The 23,662-nt window shown below is 47.4% G+C and overlaps 2 protein-coding genes across 10 annotated transcripts in view; both read left to right on the top strand.

Moving 5' to 3' along the window:
- LOC126532264 (uncharacterized) overlaps positions 1–23,662 on the top strand; it is a 253,753-nt gene that overhangs the window by 7,296 nt on the left and 222,795 nt on the right. The gene's annotated exons all lie outside the window — the stretch shown is intronic.
- LOC140218415 (uncharacterized) lies at positions 12,263–22,625 on the top strand. Its single transcript, XM_072288128.1, has 2 exons — positions 12,263–13,493; positions 22,473–22,625. The coding sequence occupies exons 1-2, from the start codon at positions 12,297–12,299 to the stop codon at positions 22,623–22,625; spliced, it is 1,350 nt and encodes a 449-aa protein (XP_072144229.1). The 5' UTR covers positions 12,263–12,296.

The raw sequence follows: 23,662 nt of genomic DNA, 5'->3' as shown, positions 1-23,662 counted from the left end.
TCTAATGTACGAAGGCGAGTCAAATGAATGTGAGCCAACCCACCCTGCGCAATAATGGTTCATTATCTGCAAGGCATGCGCGTGGCACAGAGGCATCTCTCATATACAAAGGTGACATGCAGGTGTGAGGATCAAGGTGCTTTAATGCTCTCATACACTGGGTTGAACATAGTTGCGTGACATAATGGACACTACAAAAGTTGAACTGCTTGGTGTCGTGAGGTTTTTGACAGACGAAGATGTTTCCAAAAAAGAAATTAGTCGCCGTATGGCTGCCGTGTACTTTGAACATTGCATTTCATTAGCCACTGTGAAGCGTTGGATCAACCGATTCAAAGAAGGACTTGAAAGTTGCAAAGACGATACAAGACCGGGCCGAAGACACCGCGCAATACCCCCCGACCCAGTTGCAAAGGCTGATTAGGCAAGAACGCATCGATGAATTGGCAGGGCGTGTGAACATCAGTCACGGTTCGGGTCACACCATAATTCATGAACATCTCGGTTATCGGCTCTTGTGTGCGCAATGGATGCCCAAGATTTTTAACCACCACCAGAAGACGGAGTTTCGGCGCTGCCTTGACTCATCGTTCATAACGCATAAAATTATAGCAATAGACTATTTCTACACTTTGCGCCTTCTAAATTCATTTTATTTCTCAAATACTGCCTTCAAAAATTTCCTAGTGTCTAGTGCATCTTTAACACCAAAATTCAATTCTTCCAATACAAGAAATAGTGATGCGTGGTATGTAACGAGGTTTCGTAATAAATATAACCTACAGTCACTACAACATAATCTACCATACATTTTAAATAAATATTAGTAAACATATACTTCTTCATCCAAGGAACTGCGAATGCATTTCGTAAACATGTGATCACTGATTGTTTATCGTTTTTCAGAGCCAGCTGTGTTACTGATTTTGTAACCCATACACATATCTTCTGATGTATCGGATATGTTTTCTTTAGTCTGTCAGAGCCAATTGTGTTAGCTTTTTAATAACCCTTGCACACATACTTCATTTTTTCTGATGCATGAAATATGTTTTTTTTCTCTTAGTCTCTATATTATTTTCGGTCTTGTTATTGTGCACTCATGTAAGTAATTTATTGTGAGTGTCTAACAATGTTACGATTTTTGATGCAACCACCATGTATGCCTTGTAATGGACCATCGGCCCAGTCAAGCTGTTTTTCCAACAGCTTTTAGCATTTTGGTATCCACCAGAACGCTTGCATTTCTGGAAATAAAATCTATATCCATCTATCTATATCTAATCCGGTATCACGATGAGGGTCACAACTTTTGGTCTGCAATTGTGACCAGTGTCGAATCATGGTGCCGCTACTACGAGCCTGAAACACGACGGCAAATCTTACAGCGGAAACATTTGAATTCACTACCCACAAAGGCCGTCATTTCTGCAGGAAAGGTGTTGTTGACTTTTTTTTTCGATTGTCAGGGGCCATTATTGATTGAATTTGCTAAACCTGGAGAGGCTGTCAATCGTTTCCAATATCGTGAAACGATGGATCGGCTGCGTGTCGCAATCAAGATCAAACGACGTGGAAAATTGAGGGATGGGGTCATCTCACTCCTCGACAATACCCGTCCCCATGTCGCTGATGTAGTTAATACAAAACTGGCAAAGTTCAAGTGGAAACGCTGTACCATCCGCCATACAGCCCAGAGCTGTCGCCTTGCGACTTCCACATTTTGGAGCATCTGAAAAAAAAAAAAGAACAGCTCAGGGGAACTAGATTCGCGTCATGTGATGACGGGAAAGGGTCAGTTACAGACTTTTTGAAACAGCAACCCAAGGCGTTTTATAAGACGGGAATCACGCGACTTGTTAATCAGTGGGACAAATGTCTAAATGCTCATGAAGACTACATTTAACTAAAGTACCCCGTTTGTCATATATTCGCATTGGCTCACTTTCATTTGACGCGCCCTCGTATATTTTGCAGAACTCCTGCTTTTTATATGTGCTCTCTGTTGCGACTATAATTTCGGAGCAATTGCCCACTATACACGACCCATGACAGCTGCTCCTGCGCAATACATTCTAGCAAAGGACAGCGTCATTGAGATTTTTCCCTGGTCGTTGCATATGTACAAAAATGTAAAAAAGGTTTTTGAATGACAGAGAGAGAGAGAGAGAGAGACGCAAATGAAAGAAAGGCAGGGAGGCTAAGAAAGTTTTTTTTTAAATATTTGTCCTCAACTTGTTCATTTCATGACCTATATATTTTTCATATCAGCGGCATGCACAGCTTTGCTGGTTTCAAACCGATATAGTTCTAAAGTTCGTGTGATACTTGCTTTACTTATTAAACATAAAGAAAACATGGAAGCATTGATATCAGTTATTTCGGGCACAATTTTTGAGACATACGAGTATATTCTTTTATGAAAAAGTACTTATTTTACTTGTCTTGACAGTGCGCAGCGTTCAAGAATTAGTTTGCAGCATCTTTGGCAATGGCAACCCAGTTATTAATAATGTTTAATTTATTTGATCCTTCGACAATTTCGATAAGGAAGCGGCCGAGCTGCAAAATGAGCCCCCCCCCCCCCCCCCCCCCCGAACGATATTTCTGGCTATGCCACTGCTACAGCGCATGCCGGACAGCGACTGAAATATAACCTCGTGCCTTCCACAACGGTGCCCGTCGTCTGCTCCTTAGCTTCCTTGCGCAACTGACAAAAGTAGAAAGAGCAGCTCTGCATGGCTTTTGCGCTTGTTTACATGTACACGGCACATTTACTACTCCTTTTCCGAGCTTAAAATGAATCAGTTGCTATTGAACAAGTACTTATATAAAACAGTGCATTTATCGCAACCATTACAAACCTGGGGCGTGAATACTCGAGGCAGGAAAGGCACAAAAATGCTTCATTCATCGTTTTAAATAAATACTCTTGGTGTTAAATAGCATAAAACTTATATCTTTTGGTTTTGTGTTTTCACAAATATTTTCCTTCTCACTTTTTTTTTTTTTGCGAGCCTGCAACCTCGCCAGTTCACGCAAGGCATTCCGTGCGAATTTTCCGATATGGAGCCCAGCGAGGTGACATCGGAATGCGATCCTTTGTTGCCGAACGAGCCTTGTGTTGCCTTGATGTCCACACCACCAGGGAACCTCGACAAGAACAAGAGTGGCCACATCCTGAACAGCGATTCACGCAATATGATGCTCCACTGCTACACGTATCGGCGTAACAGGGAGCCTGAACACAGCGTGGAGGCCACGACCAAGTTTGTCGCCGAGATGCTCGGTGTCCGCGAAAGCACAGTGTTCAAGGTGAGGAGGGAGGTCAAAGCGTCGCATATTTCGGGTGGCAAACTGTCGACGCACTTGCGAAAGCGCCCACGAAATGCGGAGAAAAGAAGACGTAGCACGAAGTATGACAGCTTCACGTTGTGCGCGCTGAGGTCATGTGTGCACGATTTCTTTCGCCGCAACGAGATACCGACGGTCGAGAAGATAACTAACGAGTTCTCGAAGCGTATGGATCTCTCATCACTGAAGTGGTGTACTGTGCGTCGTCTGCATGTCGAGATCGGATTCAAGCACGAGAAGAGGAGCCGCAGTTCGCTGGTTATCGACCGAGATTACATCGCTGAATGGCGGAATCGCTACCTTCGTGACGTGGAGCGCTACCGGGCGGAAGGCCGAAAGATCTTTTTCCTGGACGAGACATGTGTGACGGCGGGACACACTCGGTCGATCGTGTGGACAGACACCGTGGTGACCGTGGTGCAGAAGCGCGGACGCCTATATGCTCGAGCAAATGACCTGTCGACGAGTCTGAAGCAACCTTCTGGAAAAGGCCAGCGCCTGATTGTGACGCACATTGGCAGCGAGGATGGCTTCGTCGACGGCTGCTTGGATATATTCCGAGGCCAAAAAACGGGTGACTACCACGAAGAAATGGACGACAATCGCTTCGAGGGATGGTTTAATGGCGTTCTGCAGAAGTTGCCTGCTGGTAGTGTCATTGTTTTGGACAATGCACCTTACCATTCCCGGCGAAAAGATAAATTACCGATGACAGCTTGGAAGAAGGAAAAAAATACAGGAGTGGCTCAAAAGCAAAAACATCACCTACAGCGAAAGGATGGTTAAAAAGCAGCTGCTTGAGTTGGTAGCATCTGTAAAGCCACGCTTTCTGAGCTACATCGTAGACAATGCAAATGAAAGGGCCGGCGGCCTGCTCCCACCGTACCACTGCGAATTTAATCCCATAGAGCTCGTGTGGGCAAAGGTTAAAAATGGCATCGCTGCGGACAACAGAGACTTCAAGCTGTCCACGGTCGAAGACGTCTTGAGGGAAAAAATCAAGCACGTAACGGCGGAAGACTGGAAAAAGAACATTCACCACGTGATGGACCTGGATGCAAAGTTCAGGCTTGATACGTCTGGAAGTGACCACATCCAACCCATCATCATGCAACTGGGTGAAGATGACAGTGAAGAAAGCGACTCCGACTGCGAGCTGTCCGGCATTGAGCCACTCGAAGCACAACAGCTTCTTATTAACGAAAGAACAGCCCTTATTAGGGCTACCAAAATTTTGCCGGTGGGTTCGCAGCAGCCAAGCATTCTCCCGTGACCTCTCAAATAAATAAGCAGTTCATTTGGTGACATATTCCTTTTAATGGAAGCTCAATTCTGAAAAAGCAACGTCCTTCACCGATCGTGCTCAATATAAGTATTGGCATGGAAACGTGCTGAAATGCCGGAAAATCTGAACGCAAATACAATTATTAACCCTGAATAACTATGTGGGGCCCAAAAATGCTCATTCGGGCAGCCACTGTCCAGCTTCACACGAAAAGCAGTAGTCAACGTGAAATTGACAGCCACTCTTAGCCGCCTGCGCGCCAAAGCATATTCATGTGGTTGCATTGTTTATTTTGGTTATCTGGCTCACGCAAATAATGTGAATAAGAGAACAGTTATAAAACATGATTGGCTTAGTGAGGCCCAAAGTGCTCACTAGGGCAGCAATTCTCGAGTTGACGGGCCCTATGGTGAAGTAGGAGCAGCCGAGGCGAAAGTGACCGCCAATATTGGCAGCCTGCGTGTAGAAAGGAAAACAATAGCAGTCGTGTCGGAGCCATCGTCAAGTGTACATGCCCCTAAAGGCCAATACATGCAGCCAAGTAATAACAAAAACACACCGTAGGCTCGGTTTACTCCACTGCACAATCATTTAATTTCATCAAGCCACTTGAACAAATAAGAGCAATTCAGAGCTAAATTCCCCTGTTAGGCGGCCTGCTTCAAGGTAGTTGTGCTGCCCCTACTGTTTTTTCCAGCCTGTTGAGATGAATAATGCAAATGTCAGAAGGCCCAAAATACTCTATTGGGCAGCCACCTACAAGCATGACGGGCCCTGTGATGAAATAACAGTAGTCGGGGCACGCTTGAAAGGTACCTTTAGCAGTCTGCATTTCAAAGTGCAGTCATGCGTAGCCATTGTAGGTGAAGTAGCAGCAGTCACTGCGAAATTGACAGCCACTGTTGGCAGTTAGCATGCCAAAGCATAATTATGTGGTTTCATTATTTTGGTTATCTGGCTCAGGCAAGTAATGCGAATAAGAGAACAATTATCAAGCATCATTAGCTTAATGAGGCCCAGAAAACTCATTCGGGCAACCACCATCTAGCTTGGTGGGCCCTTTGGTGAAATAGAAGTAGTTGGGGGCATGCTTGAAAGGCACCTTTAGCATCTGCACTTCAAAGTGCAGCCATGTCGTAGCCATTGTAGGTGATACAGCAGTAGGCAACGCGAAATTGACCGCTACTTTTAGCAGGTTGCATGCAAAAGAACATTCATGTGGTCGCATTCCTTATTTTGGTCATATGGCTCAGGCAAGTCATGCGGATAAGAGAACAATTATCAAACATCATTAGCTTAGTCAGGCCCAAGATACTCATTCGGGTAGCTCTTAATAGCAGTAGTCGAGGACACGCTTGAAAGGCTCTGTTTGCAGTCTGCACATCAAATCACAGTCATGCCGCAGCCATTGTTGTATTTGTTTATCTGACCGGGCAAGTAACACGAATGCAAGCACAATTTTTCACCGTGAATAGCTCTGCTAGCATTGTTTGTACTAAGAAATGCTGAGTAAAGTTTAATGTGTTTATTGAGGCAATTATTTAATTCACAAGCCATTGGTATAGCGATCGACGGCCAGGTTCAGACAATGACATTGGTGAAGTAATAAACGGTGAAAGTTGCAAAAGCTGTCAGTGCACTGCTTTGCTTGGCTCCATTCACTGAAAGATGTCTTTGTAACGATGAAAGCGTCAGACAGGGAATGACACGCCACTGCACAGTGTTACTGACGTTGAAAGTTTTTACCATCATATGTGATGGGCAGCGAAACCGTCTATTTACTAAGACTGAAAGCATGCAAATGCAACAGCATAGCAAGGTGTTGTCTCACAATATGCAGCCTTTCATGTGCACTTCTGGCGAGCTGGCACAAGCACTGATGCATAAACATGAACAGAGGTAAGAGGCAAAGTTACTGTGCAACCCACATGACGCTTTTAAGAAAATGTACCTGCCAACCTTTCTGTTTTCATAGGCGATCACAATTTGTTTCGAGCAAGTTGTTTAATCACACTGCGGCAACAACACAAGAAGCGAGGACAGAAAACACGGCGAGTAGGCAGATTGAGAAGACGAGGTAGACCAGTGAGAAAGGTTTCAATGAGATGAAAGAGGCCAGCCTTGCAGTCTACAGGAGTTAGTGCTTTGAATGAGATTGGTTAATGAAAATGTGTAAAAACACCTTGCTGAAAGAAAACTAGCAAAAGCAAGTGCTAATATAAAATAAAAGGACAGAAATAAGAGTAAGCGCAAACACGCATGGAAGCAGGCACGTATTCACACACAAACGCGATAATTAAGAAAATCTCAAATATAAAGAAACGTGGGAAATAAAAAAATTAGACAAACACAAGAAAACATACATTTACAAACAGACCCGGGTAGAGGTATTATAGGAGCGGATTCACAAGCTGCTGTGCCTACCTTCTCGTATGCTTTTTTTTACCGTTCTCTTAACACTGTCTTGGGAATTTTTAATTGCAACATATCACGAGGATCGAAAACAAGCGCGAAGCTGGGTTGTGGGAAACCATATCAAGCGGTGGCAACACAACTTATGTGTGACTGTGCCACAGCGCGCATTCTACAGCTTGCGCGTGCAGTGAGCACTGGTGGAAAGCAATCAACCGACGGTGCTACACAACGCTCGAACACCATCGTTAGACGCTCGGCTATCTCACTGCTGACAGTGATTGTTCACGCTAAGTTGACGGCGACAAATCTTTGCGTTGAAGGCTTCTGCAAATATTTTCTGTTGAGACGCTCGTAGGTTCATTTCATGCGCGCACGCTTTTATGATTTTTCCTGAGAATGGTTTGGCTCCATCACTTCACCCCGTCCGACGAAAAACGCAGCGACACAGTACACGAACACATCCGCCGCTAACAGTAGGCACCAGTCTTTGGAAAATTTTTCTCGTCGTAACTTCACTCGGGAGCGAAATAAAACAACATGGAACAAACACGCAGGATGTGTGTTCGTAGCGGTCGCCACGGGATCCTGTTTTCAGGCAAAACGTAGCCCAGCGCCAGCGATGCTCGCTGCCATGTTCCTTCGCCGGATCACGGTTAAGAATAAACGCACGCGGCACAAATGCGGCATCGTAAGCTCGCAGTAATATTTCCAGCATGATAGACAATCACAAACAGTTTGGCAATTCACTGTGACGACGGGTTGACGCGCACAGCTGACGCGATTTGGCCCGTTCGAAGCCCGGGCGGCCATCTTCTCCGACGGCGGGGTCACCGGCCGTCTGGCTCATGACGTCGGTCTAGAGTGCGCGCCCATTGGTGGATGCACGTGTACATACGCCTCGGAGGAGTAAACGCCCCCTTTTTTTCTAAAGTTGTATCCGACTATAGTCTTCTGCAGTCCTCCTCTACTGCGCTTCCCTCCTCTTGGTACACATTCTGTCACCCTAATGGTCCAATGGTTATCTAATCTGCGCATTACATGACCTGCCCAGTGCCATTTTTTTCTCTTAATGTCTATTAGAATACCGTCTACACCCGTTTGCTCTCTGATCCAAACCGCTCTCTTTCTGTCTCTTAAAGTTATGCCTAACATTCTTCGTTCCATTGCTCTTTGTGCGGTCCTTAACTTGTTCTCAAGCTTCTTTGTCAGTCTCCAAGTCTGTCCCCATATGTCAGCACCGGTAAAATGCACTGATTGTATACTTTCCTTTTCAATGATAACGGTAAGCCCCCAGTCAAGAGCTCACGATGTCTGCCGTATGCGATCCAACCGACTTTTATGCTTCTGTGAATTTCCTGCTCATGGTCAGGGTTTCCTGTGATTAGTTGACCTAGGTAAACGTACTCCTTTACAGACTCTGAAGGCTGACTTACGATCTTAAACTCTTGTTCCCTTTGCCCGGTTATTCATCATTATCTTTGTTCTTCTGCATATTAATCTTCAACCCCACTCTTACACTTTCCCTGTCAAAGTCCTCAATCATTTGTTGTAACTCGTCCGCAGTGTTGCTGAATAGAACAATGTCATCGGCAAACCGAAGGTTGCTGAGGGATTCGCCGTCGATCCTTACTCCTAAACTTTCCCACTTTAATAGCTTGAATACTTCTAAGCACGCAGTGAATAGCTTTGGAGAGATTGTGTCTCGTTGTCTGACCCCTTTCTTTTAAAAGAAAAAAAAAATATGGGGTTTTACGTGCCAAAACCACTTTCTGATTATTGTCTTCCTACTTTTCTAAGTGTCTTCCTACTTTTCTTGTGTAGAATTAAGGTGACTGGAAACTTTGTAGATATATTCCAGGGTATTTACGTAAGCGGTATGTACCCTTTGATTACGCAATGCCTCTATGACTGCTGGTATGTCTACTGAATCAAATGCTTTTTCGTAATCTATAAAAGCCATATAGAGAGGATTATTCTACTCTGCGGATTTCTCGATAACCTCATTAATGACATGGATGTGATCTATTGTAGAGTATCCCTTCCTGAAGCCAGCCTGTTGCCTTGGTTGACTAAGGGAACAGGCTGGCTTCAGGAAGGGATACTTCAGAAAGGATACCAAAAAAAATAGCACTCAACAAGAATGAGTGAAACAATTAATCGGCCTTTCATTGACGTTGTGCAGCCTGTTCCACTCCTCAGATATATGTTCGGGAAGAAGGACTCTCGAAAAATACTTGCGCGCCATCAGACCTCCATAATATCATAACACGGGGACTTGAGGTTCGGATGAAAAGTACAGGGAGGCAACAAACAGCGCGTTTTAGTAATTACAGACGTATTATAGTAAATTCGGTATACTAACGAGTTTTATGTTTGAATCTCCTTTGTTGAAGTGAACCCGCCGTTGTTGCTCAGTGGCTGTGGTGTTAGGCTGCTGCGCACGAGGTCGCGGGATCGAATCCCGGTCACGGCGGCCGCATTTCGATGATGACGAAAGGCGAAAACACCCGTGTACTTAGATTTAGGTGCACGTTAAAGAACCCCAGGTGGTCGAAATTTCCGGAGTCCTCCACTGCGGCGTGCCTCATAATCAGAAAGTGGTTTTGGCACGTAAAATCCCATAATTTTTTGTGAAAGTGTATACGCCAGCCGGTGCCATGTTTAATAAAATTTGTAGTTTCTTTAATACAACACGCACAGCACAGCTTTCAGTACGCGTTCTAAACGCGAAATTGCTTCACAGCGGAACCAGCACCACGCACGCGTGCGCAGAAGCCGACATATATTTGATAATCAACGAAGATTCCTCCACCTTCCTTAGCGCATTGTGGGAATTGCGTCTTACGAAATTTACGATTCTATACGCTTCGGAAGTTACACTATCTGTGAGCTATAACGTCGGGTTAAATTGCGGTAAAAATATACACAGAGTTATTTGTAATCAAGTACTTTCTCAAGACTTGCATCTTCAGTGAGGTACGCCTGGCCACAGAATATTACGGACCATGAAATCTAAGAAAAAGCTTCGCAGCCTCACAATGCAGCCTGGTTTCGGGCCTCGGTTAGAATACGCTAACAGCATCGTGATGTATACAGCTTTACTGGCTACTACCAGCACATGCTGCTCGGGAATTGCACGTTTTCGGAGACCCCGTGGTCCGTAAGCTTTTGTGGCCGGGTGTACGTGCACATTGCCGGGCAGTACTTGCATGCGAACGGACACTTTTCCGCATTCAGCTGTATTTTTTCACTTTACACACCAACGCCTTACATGCACTGTCAAATTCATATTGCCGAGAAGAGACATCAAATACAACAAAATGACAGGGCTATCTGCGTAGATTCGCAAATGTGAATATATTGAACAATGTCACTCATTCAAATTAAGAGGAAGCTTTAGCTCGTGGCCAATTACACGACTTCTCCGTTTAAATGCACGTGAAACGCAGAAATAATTTTATGAGACAGCCGATACACCAATTTGATCAATGGTTGCTGCATATCAAAGAGAAAGTTAGCTTCTAGCAACGCTATGAAGCATAATTTTTATTTATGGCCTTAAAATTTTACAGACACTGCCGAAGATCAGCATGGTAAAAAAAGAAATGTAGAAACCCTAGATTAAAACATCCGTAAAAAATGTTGCAGTTCTGTAAACTCAAACTGGTAAATCATCTCAAAGAAACATATGTGATATAGGAATATACAGTTTACGTAAAGTTGTTGCAGTGCTTACGATGGTTTTGCAAAGGTCCTGCTCATAATTTGTGAAATGTCTCAGGGCAGTGTTAAGAGGTGCAGTTTACAAAATTGTTGTAACGCTCAGTTAGGGAGTTGTAAACTTCACCCTGCAACTTTTTGAAATGTTGCGATTTTCAAGAGATTTCCAAAAAGATTATTGTTTAAATTAACAATTTATTTAATAGGGCTACTGGATCTTAACCTCGTCCTCCTCTAAATGCAACAAACTGCATCAAAATCGGCGCAGTACGTTCCCAGAAAAATTAGTTCTCCGTCCTCGAGTATTTAGATGCACTGTAAAAAGCGTCCTATCAGAACAAAAAAAAAAAGTTGGAGTATGGGCATTTTATCGACATACCTTTCCTGCTTTCTTCTGCATTTTTGTTTCGCACATTTTCCGTAATTGGACGAACATTTAATTTCTTTCTAATTTTTTAACACTGGCGACGGCTAACAGCCCTTGGATAATAATTTTCTGTTGATGGAGTTGTTTTGTGATCTTACAGAAAAAGAAAAAAAAAAACTTGTAACTAGTTTGCTTCTTTATTGGAGCAACCTTCACTCCCCTCGGGATTCTCTAAGTGCGAAATAGTCAAATGCTGGAACGCGGTTCTAACAGGTGCAGGTAAGCACCCTACACAGAACACACGAAATGCGACAAGACGACGGGACATAGGCGGCGCTTCCGAACGTCAGTGTATGCCAGTGTGTGCTCACGTATAGCCGTGCTCTAAGTGGCATCACTCGCCCTGTGAGCAGCCTTTTCCTTTTACTGAGTGCACAAATAATAGCAATTGGCTCGAGCATGCAATATCTAGCGGCCTACACTTACGTGGCGGGCCTTTCTGTTTTTGTAATAGCTTTGTCTATTAAACATAGAATTTTTTTTCGTTTCTCCTTTACTTTTCTTTTGCTCATTTCTTTTTTACGGTACAGGGTCTCCCGAGCTTATTCTTCCCCTTGAGGACATTATGTGGGCCCTAACACTGAGCTTTGTGGAACACCATACGATACATTGGCGCCATACGACTGAGATTCATTTCTTAATACATGTTCTGTTCGTCCTGAAAGGTATGGTCGTTGCCTAATATTGTGTTCTGAGAAAAGCTCTACCGTGAAGTAAAGGCATATGCGCGAATGCGTCGCAAGCAGACGACGACGCCGCTGATGGAGTGCACGCGCCTCGTATGGGCTCCGTATATTTCAAACTCTTGTGGCCAAACAATGACCGCTGGACCCAAACTAACGTCGGAACCAGCTTCCGGAAGTGGCCCGCTACCGATCAAGACCAGTCCCGACGCCAGGGACCCAGGACAAGGGTTTCTACGACCACAAGATTGCTAACCCTAACAAGATCTTCAGCTGCTCCGTCTGGCCGAGAAACAGGTGCGCCGCAGCTACGAAGGTGCGCGTCGTCGCTGTCGCAGTCCCGGCTCCCGAGGACTTCGCCCAACGACTCGCATCCCCGTGAGAGCAAGTAAGCGCAGCCGCTCCCCTCATTATGGAGGTAGTAGAGGTTGAAGGCACGGAAATAGCCCCTGAAGAAGTTACGGTTGAAGCAGGGTGGCTTGTCAGCCACCGTAAGCAACGACAGACTACGCAGGCATCATCCCTACTCATACACGGATCCCTCCGTGCAACAGCAAGCGCACGCACCGAGAGTACCGAGCAGTCCGCACTACGCCCACGCGCACCACGGCCACCACGACTTCCGAAGAACGATATCAAGATCGTCATACGACCAAGAGACTGTTTCAACGTGTCCAAACTAGGAGACGCCCAGATACGCGACTCAGTACTACAGATCACGGGCATTACAACCAAAGAAGCAGAGGACGACATTTACCGCTCATGCACCGATAATAACGTCACTGTAGTTAGCACACCAAACATGTCTAACGCCGAAAAATACTGCCGCATCCGCAGTCTCCCCATCGGAGCAGTCCGCTACGCTGCCACAGCGTACGTCACACCGCCGGGGGACACAGCCAAAGGAGTCATACATAACATCCCTTCATATGACACGGAAGAAGACATTACCAACAGTCTCGTTTACAAGAACCCTACGATTCTGCAGGCCCGACGCATGGGCAATACTAATTCAGTGCTCATCGTATTCGACGCAAAGCAAGTGCCGTACCATGTCTACTACCGCGGAGCAGAATACAAATGCTATCTACATAAGAAGCGCATCGAGGTCTGCGACATCTGCGGGACCGTCGGCCACAGGGCCGATGTATGCCCCACTCCAACCCAGAAGAAATGCAAGAGCTGTGACACAGTAAACCCGCCGGCTGATCACCCCTGCCACGCTTGCTGCGCGCTCTGCGGCAAAGACCACCCGACTGGTGATAAGTCCTGCCATCGCCGCTTCCAGACACCACACCTCCTACTCCAACGACGATGGGAACGCCTACGACTGGGACAGCAAGGAGCTGACCAGGAGACGGGGCCATCGACTTCTGCAAATGGAGACTCAGCTCTGCCAACACCGAAGTCAACAACACAACCGCAGGCTCCCGAACGCAGCAATCCACGAGGACGCAGTCGGTCTCGTGGACGCAGCCGCTCCCGAGGTCGCAGTCAGTCACAAGGACGGAGTCACTCCCGGAGCGGACCGGATTCAACGCCGCCGCAGCAGCAAGGAAACGCAAGCCTTAGAACGACCACAGTTAAAGTGCAAGACGCACCCCCCAAGGTAAGCTGGGCCAGCATTGTCTCCCACATAGGTCACACCACACAACCTATAGCAACCCCGGTGAACACAGTTAGTGACGCTACCATGCACAGCTTCATACAGGAGCTCCGATCCTTACGTGTTGAAATACAAGAACTCAAGACAGAAAACGCTAAGCTCAAATCACAACTTGCAGACACACAACCCAAACACTTACCATCAAATGCAGACATCCTTCCTGTCCCTGCAATAGATTGCCCGCAAACCACCCAACAACCAACCTCGCACAAATGCAAAGCTCTCGAACGAATCTCAAAAGCGGCAACACCAGCATACACTTCAGAAGGAAATGTCAACTGTGAGGCCCTCACTGAGCTGCAACAGCGGATAGAACGCAACCTCAACGAAGCATTAGACTGTAAGCTTGCCACATTGCTCGACGCCTCCATTGCAAAGGCTCTCGAACGCGCAATGGACAACCTCCTTACGGCGAAACTAGAAACGCTACTACTGCCCAGAATTGAGCAAGCCTTTGCGGCAAGAGAACAACAGCGACAGGAAAACATGGACGACACGCGCAAAGTGCTTCAAGACATGGTCGCGACTCTGGCTCAAAATCACAACACCCGTTTGACAGAATTGGAAAACACCCTACTCCGTCCCAGAGCAGGTCCCCTAAAGAAGCCGTACTCGCGTCCCGACAAAGATGACTGCGAGCAATCCAGAACGTGCTACCTACTGCATTTGGCAGTGGAACTGCCGGGGCTTCCGGCGAAAACGAGCACACTTAGAGCAATACATTACCTCTCTCGCACCACGTACTTCCCCCAATGTTATCGCATTGCAAGAGACCGGAGAAGCGGCTAAGCTGTCGGGATACGCGGCATACACCGCAGTTTGTGATGGTAACCGCGGACCCCAAGTAACCACACTAGTTCAACGAAACATTCCGGTTATACAGCATCACACAGGCATTGATACAGCAGCCCACATTTTTCTGGAGATCATCCCGTCTGCAAGGCGCAAGCAACAGGGCCTCTTCATCCTCAATGTGTACAGCAGCCCCAAAGAACAACATAGGTTTCTACGACTTTTCACCAAAGCAGATAAAGTAGCTAGGGGAGCCCCCCTGCTCATCGTAGGGGACCTAAACGCCCCTGCGGTGGCACGGGAATACCCAATGGACCGCCGAAAGGGAAGACAACTATGGCTTGACGGACAGAATCTAGGTCTTACTCTTGTCACGGATCCAACTTTTCCCACTCGTATGGGAAACAGCGTTAGCAGGGACACTACTCCGGACTTGACATTCGCGAAACGAATTCCACAAGCATACTGGATCAACACACAAGACAACTTGGGCAGCGACCACTATTTAATCCAAACAACAGTTCGAGCGGGACCGCGAAAGCCTAAGGGCCGTCAACTCCGCATAGCGAACTGGGACGCTTTCCGGCAGGCCAGAGCCCTCACCTCTTTCTCGGGTACCCAACCCCCTTTCGAAGATTGGGTCGCATCCTTGCTGCAGGACGCGAGCAAAGCCACTAAATTGGTGCCTGAGGAAGCCAATCTGCAGGAGGCAGATAGCAAGTTACTGCATATGTGGGAAGCCCTCGCCAGTCTGCAACGCAGATACAAACACAACAAGCTCAACCGAACGCTCAGGAAACGTATTAGTACTCTCACCCTTCACATCGAAAACTATGCACAACAACTTACTCGTCAAAATTGGCACAGCACATGCGACAGCATGGAGCGGCAACCAAACCTGCCCAAAACGTGGAATATCCTCCGTTTCCTCCTCGATCCGGCCAACAGCAAGAACACACAACAGCACAACTTGCAAAAAATTATTCACACCCATCCGGGCACGGACGCACAAGTTCTTCAAGAATTGATAGACCGATAAATAGGACCTCAACCTACTACACCCGCTCCAGCATACACAGGCACCGCTAACGACCACCTGGACGCGCCCATACAAGCAACAGAAGTACGTTAAGCCATCCTCGCACTTCGCCCTAACTCAGCCCTGGGACCTGATGGCATTACTAATAAAATGCTTCGCAACCTAGATGAGGATTCTATACTAGCCCTCACAGCTTATTTTAACACATACTGGGAAACTGGAAACCTCCCCTCACAATAGAAAAAAGCCAAAATTATTATGATTCCCAAACTCGGGAAGCGCCTCCTACTCGAAAACCTCCGCCCTATCTCCCTGACTTCATGTGTCGGAAAGGTCCTCGAACACGTCATCCTCACACGCTTACACAGACATATGAACGACAACGACTTCTTCCTCAATACCATGGTTGGCTTCCGCCCGAAACTTTCTGCTCAAGATATCATGCTTCAGCTCAAGCACCAAATTATCGATGGCGACAAAAGCTCCAGGCTGGACACCAGAGCCATCTTGGGGCTAGACCTAACCAAGGCCTTCGATAACGTCACGCATGAGGCCATACTGAACCAACTGGCACAACTCCAGGTTGGACATCGAACATATAACTACGTGAAGAATTTTCTTACAGGTCGCACGGCCACCATTACCATCGGAGGGTTGCAGTCCCCAATTATTCACTTCGGCAGCAAAGGCACGCCGCAAGGATCAGTTCTATCCCCTTTTCTGTTTAACGTGGCCTTGCTCGGACTACCGCCTGCACTAGCTAGCATACCCAACCTCAAGCATAGCCTCTACGCAGACGATATCACCCTGTGGGTCACCGGGGGCAGCGACGGGAACATCCAAGACACGCTGCAGCAAGCCATCAACGAAGTCGTTGCATACGTAGAACCGCGCGGCCTGGCGTGTTCCCCACAGAAATCGGAGCTCCTTCTGTACAAGCCTAATTGGGGAGGTCGACGTCCAGACCCTCACCCACCCGAGATAGAACTCCACGTGCACCAGCAACGCATACCTACAGTACCTAGCATTCGTATCCTTGGCTTACGCATCCAACAAAACGGCAGAAACACGGAGATACTCAAGCAATTAGATAAACATGTACACCAAACCACTCGCCTCATTGCACGCATCGGAAATCGACATCACGGCATGAAAGAAAGCAACCTTATACGCCTGGTAACCGCCTACGCCCTGAGCAGGATCACCTATGTCGCCCCGTACCTTAGCCTCAATGCAACTGACAAGCTCAAACTCAATACCATGATCAAGAGGGCCTATAAACAAGCCCTACATCTTCCCATCACCACCTCTAACGAGAAACTGGACGCCCTCGGCATTCATAACACCATAGACGAGCTTATTGAAGCGCACCGTATTAGCCAATACGAACGACTCGCCACTTCCACCACGGGCAGGCACATTCTAGGCACCCTAGGCATAACCTACACCACCCAATTCGGACCAAAAGTACCCATCCCTCCAAACATTCGTGCTCAGCTAGTTATCCCGCCCATACCTCGCAATATACACCCTGAACACAATCCGGAGCGACGTGCAGAAAGAGCTAAACAACTACAAAAGCGCTACGACCAAGCCGCTGACGTAACCTACGTGGACGCAGCAGAGTACCCCAACCAAAACGCCATGGTGGTCGTCGCAGTCGCGGGTTCGCAGTACCGCCTCTCCGCGGCCGCATCAATACTCGCCACGCAACCCGAAGTAGGAGAAGAAACGGCCATCGCTTTGGCCTACGCGGCTACCAATGCACACTGCATCATCAGCGATTCGAAAGCGGCCATTCGTAACTACGCAAGAGGACTGATAGCACCCCAAGCGCAGAAGATTCTCTCTGGCACTCCTCCCCCAAGGCAACGCCGCGTGCAGATCATCTGGGCCCCTGGTCACTCGGGTCTGGCTGGAAACGAAGCCACCCACGATGCCGCCCGAGCTCTCGCACACCGGGCGCATCATCCTTCACCTGCGTCTTCCGATCCCGACCAGCCCTCTGTTCTGCATCGCGGTCACGCGCGGGACCGAATGATTACGTTCAGAGAAATTCTCCTGCACTACCGCAGAGAGCGGTTACGCTACCCCCCAGCACACAAAACACTGAATAAGTCTCAATCCACCACTTGGCGACTCCTTCAGACACGAACTTTTCCGAACCCCGTGCTTTACAACCGCATGTACGCCGATGCATACTCCCCACTCTGCAAAGCGTGCAAGGCCCGCGCTGACCTCGATATATTATCTGGCAATGCCCCAAAGCCTCACCCACTAACACCTCCCGCACTAACACACGCATCATTAGTACGGCCGAGCAGTGGGAGACATTGCTGCTCAGCTTGGACCCAGAGGAGCAGCTCTGGGCCGTCCGGATGGCCGAAGACGCCGCCAGAAAGCAAGGACTGGCCGCCGTCTGAGGAAGGGGGGGATTGGGGGTTAGTCTCCCGACCCCCGCCACCCCTTAACTCCATCAAGGACATAATAAAGTTTTTTTCTCTCTCCGGAATGTGCAGGCAAGTTTCTCACACAGGTCGATACAGTGTGAAAGTTCGACGCTGATCTCCACTAGGTGTGTCACGCAGCGGCGTTGAAAGTTCGTGAAGTACTTAGTTTGCTCTAAATGTTTCTCTAGCGCGCTGGCTACACGAATGCGCAACAGTGACATGTGAGCGATAGCGGTCGGTCGTGTGAGTTCTTGGGCCCGCCTTTGGGTACCCGAACAACAATACGCGTTTAATTAAATTATGGGGTTTAACGTGCCAAAACCACTTTCTGATTATGAGGCACGCCGTAGTGGAGGACTCCGGAAATTTCGACCACCTGGGGTCCTTAAACGTGCACCTAAATCTAAGTACACCGGTGTTTTCGCATTTCGCCCCCATCGAAATGCGGCCGCCGCCGCCGGGATTCGATCCCGCGACCTCGTGAGCAGCAGCCCAACACCATAACCACTGAGCAACCGCGGCGGGTTACAATACGCGCTTCACGTTCTGCAAGGTGTTCTTTATTTTTATTTTAGCTGCGCCAAATTTGTAAAATTTGCCTGTGGTAAATAGCACCATTCTAGCCCATGAGCTAGGTTGCTCGATGAACCGACCATTACTAATGCGAGGAATCAAAATGCTTAATTGAATAATTAACACGACCTTTTCAACTAACAAACTTTTCAAGCATTTTTCTTAAGGCACATATTTAAATTTACGAATCGCAACCGGTGAGTTCGCTAGGCGTGTCAATTTGTGACGAGCTCTCACGCCAGCTTCGCGATATTAATTTCCACGGTGTCTGACGAAATGCACTGGCATTTCCAGTTACCTTGGTGCTTCAATGCATAAAACAGTGTTTTCTCAGAAAGTATGTGGAACAATGCATTTTTACCACATTTTTGACGCGCATATCTCGAAACCGTTGCTGTCCTCGGAATTCGTTGTACGTTAATACGCCTTGCATACTCACTAGCTACAATTCGTAGATTGACATATGTGCGTAAAGTAAATAATTCAAGTACAGTTATTGTAATTATGTTAATTGTACAATTAAAGATTTTGATTTCTTGCATAAGTAATGGCCGCTTCATCAAGTAGTTCAGCTCAGTTGTTAGAATTGTGCTATCTGCCCCACGCATTTTCTCTTTAATTTGATGCAGCGACAAAAAAAGAAAGAGAAGAAAAGCCTCGCGTACAGGAAGCAAACCAGTGCCTTGCGTTTGGCTGAATAACCATAAATAACGGGCTACTATATGCAGTGACCCTACTGCTAGGGCATGGCTTCCAGTAACGCAATATAATAATAAGAAAATGTTTATCAACACCAACGAAGAAAGCGAAAACGTAGCGAGAATAAAATTACAAGCTCACATATCAGCTCACCGTTAGTCCCCGAGCCGACCCGCGGCAAGTATATACGGCCACGCAACGTCCTTGACCCTCGTTTCGCGGTAGTACTTACTGAAACACCTGCGGAGTGGAATATTCGAGGCGACTTGCGCCATACTCTCGCAGTGCGGGCCACAAATTGATTGACGTCCTTTTCTGGTGCACGTCGTGACGCGCGCAATCAACACAGAGTAAAGGAACACAAGTGCTGACTTGCAACACATTGTTTATTTCACAGGAACCGCGGTTAAATGAGTGGAATCGCGAAGAAAAATAAAAGCAAGACAGCACCACGTACGCAACGAACAATAAATGCATTCGAGCATGCGCACCGTGGACGCGACAAACAGGTGCCACGGTGACACGCGAGCTACAGGATCCTCAGACGCTGCTGCCGTCTGGGTACTCCAACGCGATACCAAGCTGCAGTGAAGGACGAATAGTCCAGAAAAGTAGTCCCCTTTAAAAAGCACATCCTCATCATCAGCCTGGTTACGCCCACTGCAGGGCAAAGGCCTCACCCATACTTCTCCAACAACCCCGGTCAGGTGCAGCGCTGGCGTAGAGGTAGAACACCCGCCTCGCGTGCAAGAGGTCCGTGGTTCGAATCCCGGTGCCGGCAATTTTCCACCGGATAAAAAAAAGAAAACCGCGTGTTGATAAAATTGCATAAACAGGCCTGCCTGGAGTGTTGCCTGATCCCGGTGACCAGAACCGGTAACGCACTCCCTCACCAGAGCAGGATTGGCCACCCTGGTGCAGTACTTGGCCACAACCTCCTATATGAACACAACAATCAAAAAGCACAAGTCGTTTTCAAATAAACAAGCTATAGATACGTGTCGCATTTCTATACACCTGTCATCTCCATTCTTCCTCGTTCCACATCGCCTTCGTGACGTCGCCGTACGTTTGCCTGATTTGACATAGTGTGTGAGCGGTGAAGTGCTTGAGCATAAGCATTGCACGAGGTGGAAGTTACGACTTATTGTGGTGAACCTTGCACGAGGTTGCACGCTGCGTACGATGAGAGTAAACACGGTTGCACGCATGGCCGTCATTTGTTGTACAGCATTTAGATAACCACTTGACTAAAGCTTCGCTTCAAACTGATTCAGTATGTGTGTTGGGTCTGCATATTTTTTTTTTTAAATAACGTGGCTATAGATGCCGAAAGCAGCATCCCCTTATACATGCTCCTACGTGGAGGGAGTTCCCGTTCTCGCATGTTTGTCGTGGAAGAAACCGAATTTTCTTGGCTGGACGATAGGAAAATTATCTGCCATTGTGTGGTGCGTGCTGACGCTAACCTCTGTATTTTTTATTTCATCTTGCAGAATTCTGAGCGCACTTCACGGGTGCATTTTGTCGCCCGTGACCTCACAGTGGCTTTGCTCAGATTAGTGCCAATTTTCTCAGAATGGGACGGCACGAATAGGATTCCATGCGCAACTTCAGCAGCGTGCCGAATGCATTTCCATTATGGGACTAATAACTCGCGTAATCGTTTCCGAGCTAAAACCGAAAAGGATTGAAGGCAATATGCTATAGAATGTAAAATTTACGATGCACATTTACACTGACATCGTCAGGCTCCTGTGAACATCCAGATTACGGCCAATCCAAGCACGTGCTACTTCGCGAGTTCCCATTAAAAAAAAATACTTATCAGGTGTACTCACAAAGCACGCACAAACCGTATGGAAATGGAGCGAGCTGGAACAGATACTGTGACAAGTGCGCACCTATATCGCCCGACGGAGAACGTACCGGGCACAACCGGATCGGCTGCTATCGGAGATCCGTTTCTTTCTGCCAAGACATCCGACGAGAAAATACTCCCCGTGACGTCAATCGGAGAGCGAGAGACTGCCGTTAGGCGCCGCGGGGAGGACGTCTCTCCCAGCACGTCTCGCAATGGGAGCGAGGTCTGTGACCTCTTCTTTGTGTCGCCCTCATATCGCTGCGCACCAGTGAGCGTGTGTACGACAACGCTTTGCCAATTATTATTATTGTTATTATTGTTATTAAAACATGTAATAAGTATTCGACCTGCATTGACATATTTCACAGTTAATTTTCAGTTTTTTGTCTATGTAGATAATTATGTCGTATAATTAACACCCGTGTACGGCCGGCCTCCTCGTTTTCTGTGTCTATATTTGTTTCTCTATCTCACCTTGTCTACCACATTTGTCTTATCTGTGCGTTTTATTCGCGTATTATTTTTTAAGTGCACCAGTACGAAGGTTCTGTAGCTGTTCCTAGGCACTATAATAAAAGATTGATTGATTGATTGATTGATTGATTGATTGATTGATTGATTGATTGATTGATTGATTGATTGATTGATTGATTCGACTACATTTGGAGCTACGACAACCAGTGGATTGATCGAGTGAAGAAAGATTATAAGAAAAATGCATAGTCGCTTCACACGTAGTGCAGCTGTCGTATGGTATACGCCGGACCTTCGTTTGAAGGTAAAACTCGATGATTACCGGTTCTTCCACCCTGAAAAAAGTTTTATGAAAATGGGGTGAAATACGATTTTCCCCCTGAAGTTTCGCCCTTTCGGAAAGATAGAGAGAGATAAGCGGGATGGGAAAGGCACGGAGGTTAACCGGACGAGCTTCTGGTTTGCTACCCTGCACTGGGGGGAAGGTAAGGGGAAATGGAAAAACAGGGGCGGAGAAAAAAAGCAAGATAACGGGAAAAAAAGGTACGGAAGGTCGTGAACGTCCACGAGCATTACAGTCTCTCCAATAGCCCACTCGAACGTAAAAATTTCAAGAGTGCCTTCACTGTCTTGTGGTGCGACGACCGTTAGGTCAGCGTTCCAGGACTGGCTGCTCCGAAAACGGCCGGTCGTCAAGTCGCGCCAGTGCGGTGACGAGTGTCTGCCTCTGTGCGCTGTATCGGGCACACTGGCAAAGAACGTGTTCGACAGTTTCCTCGTCGCCGCATTGGTCACACGCAGCACTATGCTCACATCCGATGCGGAAAGCAAACGACTTCGTAAATGCGACGCTAAGCCACAATCGGTAAGTACCGTTGTCTCGGGTCGGGATAGTCCTGGTAGAGGCTGAAGTTGCAGACAGGGATCCAGTCGATGTAGACTTGTGTGCTGGAAAGTAGGTGTGTCCGCAACGATTGTAAGGCATCATATGCAAGCACTCCAAGTTGCGCTGCTATATCTGTTCTTGACAGCGGGATTGGAACCTGCACGCCGTCGTCATGAGCAGATCGAACAGCTTCATCGGTCTGTTCATCACCCACTATGCCACAGTGGCTAGGGAGCCACTGAAATGTGTCGTCGTGTCCTTGATCGATGAGGCAATGAAGGAGCTCGCGGATTTGTAGCACTAGTTCGTAAGGTCCACGGCGTAAGGCGGAAAACAAGCAATGTAGAGCTGCCTTAGAGTCACTGAAAATGGTCCACTTTTGAGGTGGTTCCTGTCGAGTTATGCGTAATGCGCTACGAAGAGCAGCAAGTTCCGCGGCTGTGGATGTAGTCTGATTCGATGTCTTGAACTTGAAGGCGGTGGCTTTCGCAGGAAAGACCACTGATCCTGCAGATCCGTCCACTGTGGTCGAAGCATCAGTGTATGTGGGTATTATCGTTGTATCGTACAGCAAGATCAACGAAAGTTCTTTGAAAGCTGGTGATTGTGCCTTCGTTTGTATCCTGGGTACTGTCAGTCGAACTTGTGGCTGAGCCAAGCACCAAGGAGGAAGCAAAACTCTCGCTGCAGCTGTGTAATCTGATGGCAGGGATACACGATAAGGCAGCATCGTCTGTCAAAAAGAGGCACGTGGGCGGCCTTCTGGCAGTGAGACGAGATAGTGTAGAGAGGCGCGAGCAAGGTGCCTAACGTGTGCTCTGGGCGTTTCCATAACAATGTGAATCTTGGCTGGGTAGCCATGCGCAATTGCAGTGTTTTCGGATGTTGATGTACATCGTGGCAGCCCTAGGCAAAGCCTGAATGCCTGGGCCTGGTCACTTTCGAGTGTACGGAATGTTATTTCTGCAGGTATTGGTCAGCACTGCCTAGCTGTACCTCAGATACCCGAGAAACAGCATCGGGTACAGTTGCATAACCACGTTGCTGAAGCACCCGAGGCTTTTCCTCCAAGAAAATTTTATAAATGAGCGATGGCTATCAGGCGCTTTTTTAGACAGGCCACATGGGGACTCCAACAGAGGTCATGGTCGATGATTACCCCTAGAAACCTGTGCGTCCTTACATAACAGACAGTTTGTCCATCGATGGATATGGCGTACGAAGTCATTGGCTTCCGGCTAAATGCAACCAGTGCGCATTTTTCTGAAGAAATTCTGAGGCCTCCTTCTCTAAGGTACGCCGATATCAGGGTCGCAGATTTTTGCAGCTTTGCAC

Source organism: Dermacentor andersoni, chromosome 5, assembly GCF_023375885.2.
Source record: "Dermacentor andersoni chromosome 5, qqDerAnde1_hic_scaffold, whole genome shotgun sequence".
NCBI classification, from domain to species: domain Eukaryota; kingdom Metazoa; phylum Arthropoda; class Arachnida; order Ixodida; family Ixodidae; genus Dermacentor; species Dermacentor andersoni.
Note: the sequence above shows the minus strand (reverse complement) of the source record. Positions and strands in the feature narration are given on the sequence as shown.